This window comes from Rhinopithecus bieti, unplaced genomic scaffold, assembly GCF_001698545.2.
Source record: "Rhinopithecus bieti isolate Rb0 unplaced genomic scaffold, ASM169854v2 scaffold_7884, whole genome shotgun sequence".
NCBI lineage: Eukaryota > Metazoa > Chordata > Mammalia > Primates > Cercopithecidae > Rhinopithecus > Rhinopithecus bieti.
Genome location: NW_016806331.1, coordinates 131090 through 140356, shown reverse-complemented (window position 1 = coordinate 140356; position 9267 = coordinate 131090). Strand labels below are relative to the sequence as shown.

Here is a 9267-nt window from a genome sequence, read left to right as displayed (position 1 = left end):
CCCACCTCCACCTCTACGCTGTTACTGTTTCTGCCTCTTGTTAACAAGTTTCTAACAAAAGGTGTAGTGGGGACAACAACTAATTTCCCAGTTCACGTCACTGTACCCAGAGGGGACACAGGAGCTATCAGAAAGGAGACCAGGGTGCTTCCGTGTGGCCCCGAAGTTAAAACAGCAGCAGGCCTCAGCCATGAAGGGTCCAACAGTTATCTCTTCAGTGGGCTGGGCCAAAATTACAAGGGGAATTGCATGCATTGGAGCAGTTAAAAGAAACAGAGATTTCCTTCTTTGCTTTCAATCATTCCCAAAGAGGCTGCAGGTCCTGTAAGTCCTCGGCGTGAAATCAGTCAGTGGAGTCAGTTCTGACAGCGGCAGTGTGGACACTGCTACAGAGCCTCCACGAGATAGGGAAATGGCGCCATGTTTCTTTACAATGTCACTGCTCTACAAATGCCATGGTCAGTAGGTCAGAGACTTGTTAACTTTCTGCCTTACCCTGGCCTGAAATTCCGTTCTTGTCCACCTCCAAACAGCATAGGGTAGAGTGGGGTAAATTCACCAAGTCCTCGTACATAAAGTGCGCCAATCCTGGGACCATAAAACTGGAAGGAAAAGTTGGTCATTTATTCAACAAGAACTTTCCAAGGACCTACTCTGTAGACACGCCAAGTGCTTAGAGGCACACAGGAGAAATGCTCTGTGATGCACAGTGCTTCCTTGGGGTGCCTCTGAGTGTCACCCCTTTTGACATGCAGAGTCACAAAAGCCTTCGGGGCAGGGTGGAACCCCAAACTAGGAGGCAGCGCAGGTGCTAGACTCTTGTGCCCAGCTCTGTGGCAGGCAGCTCTCCCTCGCACATCATGTGATAGAATTTGGACAAGGATCTCAAATCATATGGATCATGGTTTAAAAAAAGAGAAAGAGAATGCATAAATAGAGAGGGGTTGGAACTAGCAGTTGGCCACGGCCTTTCCTGCAAATGATTCCATGTTTCCAACTGACACAGTGCAGAACTCTGGAGTGCCACAGTGTCAGGCCACCAGAGATACTCCTTTGGAAACCAGCTGAGGACTGTGCTTCAAAATTGAGTACTAAAAATATCTCAGGACCTGGTAAGCTGCCAGAAAGATGTGCAAAATTTCAGAAGGGTCTTCACTGTTAACTCTTTCCCCCGTACTCCCACCTTAAAGATAGCTGGTAAGTTTTTGTTGAGGAGCCGCATCTGAAATCACGTTAGAGAAAGCAACAATTTCCTGTCCCCACATCTTCTACCCCACGCCCTCTGCATATGCTCTGTCCGCTGCAGAGACACTCGCTGCCTGGCCGAACCCCCTGCCTTACTCTGCCTGAGATCTCGACGTCTCCTCCCCTAGCTTGGTCTACCACCCCACCCTGCCCTATGTGGGTTGGGCACCCCCATCATCCCTGCCATGGCATTCAGCCTGGCCTGCTGGCCATGTGGGGCTCCTCTCTTAAAGCTCCTGAGGACAGGGATCCCGTGTTGCTCCTTGCAGTGCCCCCAAGGCCTGGCTCACAGTGGGCAGTGAGGCTTACGGACCGAGGAGTGAACAGCCACCTGCGCAGCAGACTCTGCCCATAGAGGGAGGAAGCCTCTGCAGACGTACCTTGTGGCCCACGATGGTAAGGAAGTCCACGCCCAGGTCCTCCACATCCACGCGCTGCTTCCCCAAGGCCTGTGCAGCATCTGTGTGCGTGAGGATGGGAGGCAGCCCAGTTGCCACCCGTTCCTGGTTCAGGGCTTTAATGCGCTGACTGATTTCAGGGACAGGCTGACGGGGAAAGGAAACAGTTGAATATGTTGCTCCGATTTGATGAAAACTGAATGACAGAAATCAGGAGTAGTGAGCACAGGCCAAATGTTATCAAAGTGAACAGAGAAATGGGAGAGGCCAGAGCTGGGAAACCTGAAACGCCATGAGTCTAAGCCGCAGTTCTTCCCCATGAGCTCTCCTTAAAGAGAAACAAAGGCTGACTCACCATGACAACGCCGGTCTCATTGTTGGCCAGCATGATGGTCACGAGGCGTGTGGTCGGGCGGACAGCTGCGAGGATGTCCTCCACCTCTGCCTGCCCGCTCACCTTGGACACAGGGACAAAGGTGACCGCTGGGAAACAAACATGGGTACCGAACTAAGCTGCACAAATTGATTCCTCGCAAAACTGTATTCCAACAGAGCTTAAAAAAAACAGTTTTCTACAACTATAAAAGTAAATTGTTGTCCAAGTTCAGAAGACTATAAAGAAGAATATAAGCCGCCCATCATCATTCGCCCAGCGTCACTGTCGGGTGCTTCAGTGTGAACGCATCTTTAATGTGGCTGCAGTGGGTGGATCTGTGTCGTGGAACCTACGTGCCTTTCTGCTTCTACGGGGACCAAAGGGGAAGTGGCAACAGGGACACAGGCTCTTGCTTTAGGGGAGGGTCCTCGCACACAGCACTTCACTGCCATGTGCTTGGCACCTAGCCAGTGCTGATGAAGCCACTCCTACGCACCAGGCGCTGCCCCAGGCACTGACAGTCTCGCTACTGCGGATGGAAAATGAGCAGAGGAGACAACATTATTTAGCTTTAGTCCTTTGAGTTTAAAATGGTGAAAAACAAATGTATCCACTGCCCGCTCAGGGTCCTACTGAAATGAAAGAGAAAACAGCCACTTCTCCGAATAAGAATCAAATCAAAACAACACCAACAAAGGGTATCTGGCCGGGCGCAGTGGCTCACTTTGGGAGGCCGAGGTGAGCGGACGGCTTGAGCCCAGGGGTTCAAGACCAGCCTGGGCAACATAGGGAGATCACACCACTGCACTCCAGCCTGGGTGACACAGTAACGCACTGTCTCAAATAAAAGGGGGGGCGGTGAGGTATGTGGACCAGGAATTTTGAGGAGTCCCTAAAATGTAGCAAGATGATGGCATTAAATTAACAGTGAAGAGAATACTTAAAGGCAAATCTGAAAGGATCAGTGGCCATGCAAGTTCAGGGTGGACAGCGGGAAGCGCAGGGCAGGGGCCAGCTACCAAGGCCGGCAGAGGACCGTGTCCCAATGTCTGAGCACTCCCTGCTCCCGTACACCAAGTCAGCAGCAGAGGCACTGACCTCAGACTGAGACAGCGCCACTCGCCCAGAGAGGAACGCCAGGCACAAGGCAGGCTCCTTGTCTGGGGGAAGGATCTAGAAAAGGGGGAAGAGCTTGAGGCATCTGCTAGGGGACTCAGAGGAGCAAAGCAAAAGCAGCTCTGTCCAGGGAAGTCACAGAGAAAAGTGGGCGGGGTCTGCTGCCACTACCTTATGCACAGCCCACTGTGGGCCCTCCCTTCCTGGGAGACACCTCCTGGGGAAACGCATTGAGAGTTGGAGATGAGCCCTCCCTAGCCCCTACATCAAACAACGAAATGCTTCATCCATCCACAGGAACAATCCAGGATCCCCAAGTCCGAGGAAAAACCAGGATGAACAGGTAAATGACTGATTCTAGATCACACAGAAGCAATCCCAGGAACAGGAAAACTAAAATAATTCTAACTGGTATCTTCAGTGTGTGGAAAAGCAGGAAAAAAGGCAAGTGATAAAAACTGCCTGCAACTGTACTTAAAGAGATAAAGAATGATGACAGTGGCTCATCAAATAGAGAGTCCTCAAGATAAACAAGAGAGAAATTGGCCGGGTGCGGTGGCTCAAGCCTGTAATCCCAGCACTTTGGGAGGCCGAGATGGGTGGATCACGAGGTCAGGAGATCGAGACCATCCTGGCTAACATGGTGAAACCCCGTCTCTACTAAAAGTACAAAAAACTAGCCGGGCGAGGTGGCGGGCGCCTGTAGTCCCAGCTACTCGGGAGGCTGAGGTGGGAGAATTGTGTAAACCCGGGAGGCGGAGCTTGCAGTGAGCTGAGATCCAGCCACGGCACTCCAGCCTGGGTGACAGTACGAGACTCCGTCTCAAAAAAAAAAAAAAACAAGAGAGAAATTATGAAAAAGAACCAAAAGGAAATCGTGGAGTTGGAAAGTACAACCGACATGAAGAATTCACTGGAGGGGGGCTCAAGAGTTTGTTGGAACCGGCAGAAAATACATTTAGTCAACATGAAGGTAGATTTACAGAGATTATGAAATCCAAATATAAGAGAGAAAAACATGAGAAAGATAAACAGAGCCTCAGAGAAATGTGGGACACCATAAGGCACCAAATATGGAAAACAGGAGTAGCAGAAGGGCAGGAGCAAGAGAAAGGGGCAGAAAAACATCTCTGAAGAATAATGGCTGAAAATGTCTCAAATATGATGGAAAACATTAATCTACACACCCAAGAGGTTAAATGAATTCCAGGTAGGATGAGACACAAAGACATTCACTCCCAGACACATGATAATGAAAATGTTGAAAGCCAAAGACAGAGAAAGTATCTTGAAATTCGCACAAGAGGTTCTGTCTCAAAAAAATAAAGGGAAAAAAGGGCAGTGTAACTGTATATTGCTTCTCTCAACTGATTTAAAAGCAACTGTATAAAGTAACATATATATAATTATTTTGTTAGGGCTGTAACACAACATTTCATGATAATAGCACAAAGGAGGTAGGAGGGAGCAGAACTGTCTATTAAGGAAAAGACACCAAATGATAATTCAGATCCATGGAACAAATGAAGATAATGTGAAAAGGCAACTAAGAAGGTTACTCGAACCAAATCTATAAACATACACTTGCTCTTTCTTCCCTTAGCTTCCTTAAAAGACATGAAATTGGCCAGGTGCAGTGGCTCATGCCTGTAAGCTCTTTGGGAGGCCAAGGCAGGAGGATCACTTGAGCCCAGGAGTTCAAGACCAGTCTGGGCAACATAAGGACACTTTATCTGCACACACACACAAAAAAAAAAATTAGCTGGGTGTGATGGGATATGCCTGTAGTCCCAGCTACTAGGGCAGCTGAGGAGGAAGGATCACTTGAGCCTGGGAAGTTGAGGCTGTAGTGAGTTGTGATTGTGACACCAAACTCCAGCCTGGGTGACAGGGTGGAATCTTGTCAAAAAGAGAAGAGAAGAGAAGAGAGAAGAGAGAAGAGAAGAGAAAAGAAAAGACAGGAAATTAACTAAAATGATGATATTTGTGGCTGGGTGCAGTGGCTCATGCCTGTAATCTCAGCATTTTGGGAGGCCAAGGTGGGCAGATCACTTTAGGCAAGGAGTTCAAGATCAGCCTGTCCAACCTGGAGAAACCCTGTTTCTACTAAAAATACAAAAATTAGATGGGCCTGATCGTACATGCCTGTAATCTCAGCTGCTTGGGAGGCTGAGGCATGAGAATCACTTGAACCTGGGAGGTGGAGGTTGCAGTGAGCCAAGATTGCACCACTGCACTCCAGCTTGGGTGACAGAGCAAGACTGCTTCAAAAAAAAAAAAAAAAAATTATAACAATGCACTGTTGAGTTTGTAACATATATAGAGGTAATACCCATAACAAGAAAAGCACAAAAAAGAAGAAGGAACAGAACTGTATAGGAGTAACATTTCTACATCTTTCTGGAATTAAGTTAGTATAAATCTGAAGTAAATACTGATAAGTTTATAAGTATATAGTAAGCCCTTGATAACCACTAAGGAAATAACTAATTTAAAAAGTGAAAAAAGCACTAATGAATTTTTTTTTTTTTTTTTTGAGATGGGGTCTGGCTCTGTCACCCAGGCTGGAGTGCAGTGGCCGGATCTCAGCTCACTGCAAGCTCCGCCTCCGGGTTCACGCCATTCTCCTGCCTCAGCCTCCTGAGTAGCTGGGACTACAGGCGCCCGCCACCTCGCCCGGCTAGTTTTTTGTATTTTCAGTAGAGACGGGGTTTCACCATGTTAGCCAGGATGGTCTCGATCTCCTGACCTCGTGATCTGCCCGTCTCGGCCTCCGAAAGTGCTGGGATTACAGGCTTGAGCCACCGCGCCCGGCCAGCACTAATGAATTTTGATGTTAAACTAGAAAATACTCGTTAATGCAAAAGAAAAGAGTAAAGGGGGAAAAGAAAACAAAAATATGAGATATCTAGAAAACAAAAGTAAAATATAGGTGGTAATCCAACTATGTCAATAGCAACATTAAGTGTGAATGATAAAACAATCTAATAAAAAGGCAGAGGCTGTCAGACTAGATTTAAAAAGAACTGGCCGGGTGCTCACGCCTATAATCCCAGCACTTACGGAGGCCGAGGCAGATGGATCACCTGAGATCAGTTCAAGGTCAGCCTGGCCAACATGGTGAAACCCCGTCTCTACTAAAAATACAAAAATTAGCCGGCCATGATGGCAGGTGCCTGTAGTTCCAGCTACTCAGGAGGCTGAGGCAGGAGAATGGCTTGAACCCAGGAGGCGTAGGTTGCAGTGAGCTGAGATTGTGCCACTGCACTCTATAACCTAGGCAACAGAGCGAGACTCTATAGCCTAGGCAACAGAGCGAGACTCTATAGCCTAGGCAACAGAGCGAGACTCTATAGCCTAGGCAACAGAGCGAGACTATGTTCTAAAAAAAAAAAAAAAAACCAAGGCAACAGAGCTGAGCTCTATGAGCCTAGGCACAGAACGAGATCTATAGTAGGCAACAGAGCGAGATCTGTCTAAATCTAAAAAAAAAAAAAAAAAACAAAAAAAAAAAAAAGAATCTACAGGAGACCCATGCGTCCTGTTCAGGGCTCTTGGGGTGGGCCTAGTTAACCTTCCCCAAAGGTGACTTTTCCCTTTTCGTATTATTCACATCGAAGATAAGTCTTAGATACTGTATGATGTTCAAGCAGTTTATTCTGGCAGCGCTCTTACAAGATAGCTAGCAGGAGCAGGCAGGTGGCAAGGGTCAGATACATTCAGGCATCATGACTGCCTGACCGAGAGGGTCTCTGTCCAGAGAGCATTCTCAGAGTTTCAGGGATTCTTCCCCGTTCTTATCTTGTATTTAGTCCAGGTCAGTTACCAGGTTTCTCTTCCGTAAGGGAGTTAAGCTATTTTGGTAAGGGTAAGCTTTGTATTTATGGTTTATGAGAGTTCCATCTATGCTGAGGCGGTCTTACCTCCTGGAAATTCCCCAGCCAGGGTTGGAAATCCCTAGGCCATGTTGCGTCATACTGCTAATTGACACATAGTGTCAGCCCTGCATGATGGGCTACCACTATCATTAATCTTATCGCCACAATATGTCGCTTACACTGTATTACAACATGTCAGATTTAAAGACGTAAATGGATTAAAAGTAAAAGGATGGAAAAAGATATTTATGCTAGCAGCAACCATAAGACAGTTGGAATGACTATACTTACATAAAATAAAAAGGACTTAAAAAAAGTTACTAGAGATAAAGATGGACATTTTATAATGATAAAAGAACCAGTTCATCCATAATACAAAACAAATATAAATGTATATGCACCTAACAACAGAGCACCAAAATACATGATGCAAAAGCTGACAGGTTTGCAGCGAGAAACTAATTAATAGTGTGATCAACTATTAATCAGACCACCGATTAATAATAGCGGGATCATTCAAAATCACATTTTCAATAATGGATACAATAACTAGGCAGAATTTTAACAAGGGAACAGGGAACAGAAGACTTGAATAACATTATAAATTAAGTAGATCTAACAGACATCTACAAGACACTCCAACCAACAATAGCAGAACATACATTATCCTCCAGTACACTTGACATATACTCTAGGATAGACTATATGGCTAGGCCACAAAATAAAAAAAATTAGGCCGGGCGCGGTGGCTCAAGCCTGTAATCCCAGCACTTTGGGAGGCCGAGACGGGCGGATCACGAGGTCAGGAGATCGAGACCATCCTGGCTAACACAGTGAAACCCCGTCTCTACTAAAAAATACAAAATCTAGCCGCGCGAGGTGGCGGGCGCCTGTAGTCCCAGCTACTCGGGAGGCTGAGGCAGGAGAATGGCGGGAACCCGGGAGGCGGAGCTTGCAGTGAGCTGAGATCCGGCCACTGCACTCCAGCCCCAGCAATAGAGCGAGACTCCGTCTCAAAAAAAAAAAAAAAAAAAAAAAAAAAAATTTCAAATCATAACTAATCTTTCACCTTAAGACACTGGAAAAAAAGGAACAAACCAAACCTAAAACAAGTAGAAAGAAAGAACCCATTTATGCCAAGTGTTCCATTATTGGAACACTAAGCTTGTGGGAGTTATTTATATCCTACTGCTCAAGGTTATTGCCAAGGTCTGATTTTTCACACACAAAAAACTTGCAACCTCCGGCATAAATGGGTTAATAAAGATTGGTGTAGAAATTAATAAAATAGAGATTACAAAAATAACACAGGAAAATCAAAAGTTAGTTCTTTAAAGAGTTTAAAAAAGATAAATCTTTAGCTAAATTGATCAAGAGAAAAAAAGAATAAAATTACTGAAATCATGAATGAAAGGGATATATAAATCTTACAGAAATAAAAAAGCATTACTAGAGACTACTATAAACAATGGCATGCCAATAAAATTAGATAACAAATGAAATGCACAAATTCCTAGAAGGACACAAACAACTGAAAATGACTCAAAAGAAATAGAGAGCCTGAATAGACCTATAAAAAGTAAAGAGACTGAATCAGTAACTTGAAAATTCTCCACAGAGAAAAGCCCAGGCCCAGATGTTGTCATTGGCAAACTCTCTCAAATATTTCAAGATGAATGAAAACCAAGTCTTCACAAACCCTTCCAAAAAACAGAAGAGGAGGGAACACTCCCCATGATTTACATGGGGCAAATTTTACCCTGACACTAAACTAGACAAAGACACCACAAGGAAACTATAGACTAATACCTCTTATGAATATTGACAGAAAAATCTTCAGCAAAATAATAGTGAACCAAATCTAAAAACATATGAAAAGGATTAAATGGTTTAACACCCAAAATTAGTTAAGGTACTACAACATTACAAACCTAATAAAGAACAAAACTCACATGATCATCTCAATAAATGCAGAAAAAGCATTTAACAAAATCCAACACCCCTTTCGTGATAAAAACACCCAACAAACCAAGCACAGAAGGGAACTTCCTCACCCTGATAAAGGCCATCTATAAAAAACCCACAGCTAACAGTATATGAAATTATGAAAGAATGAATGCCTTCCCTTACAATCAGCAGCAAGAGGCCGGGCGCCATGGCTCAAGCCTGTAATCCCAGCACTTTGGGAGGCCGAGACGGGCGGATCACGAGGTCAGGAGATCGAGACCATCCTGGCTAACACGGTGAAACCCCG

At 45.4% G+C, this 9267-nt stretch overlaps 1 protein-coding gene across 3 annotated transcripts in view; it reads right to left on the bottom strand.

The window, feature by feature from the left end:
• Positions 1-9267, bottom strand: part of SCLY (selenocysteine lyase) — a 40980-nt gene that overhangs the window by 17324 nt on the left and 14389 nt on the right. For all 3 annotated transcript variants that reach the window (XM_017875552.1, XM_017875553.1, XM_017875551.1), the window contains exons 5-7: positions 1999-2126; positions 1626-1790; positions 496-602 (exon numbers count right to left, since the gene is read on the bottom strand). In XM_017875552.1, the coding sequence (XP_017731041.1) occupies positions 496-602; positions 1626-1790; positions 1999-2126 (400 nt within the window). The remainder of the gene's footprint in view (positions 1-495; positions 603-1625; positions 1791-1998; positions 2127-9267) is intronic.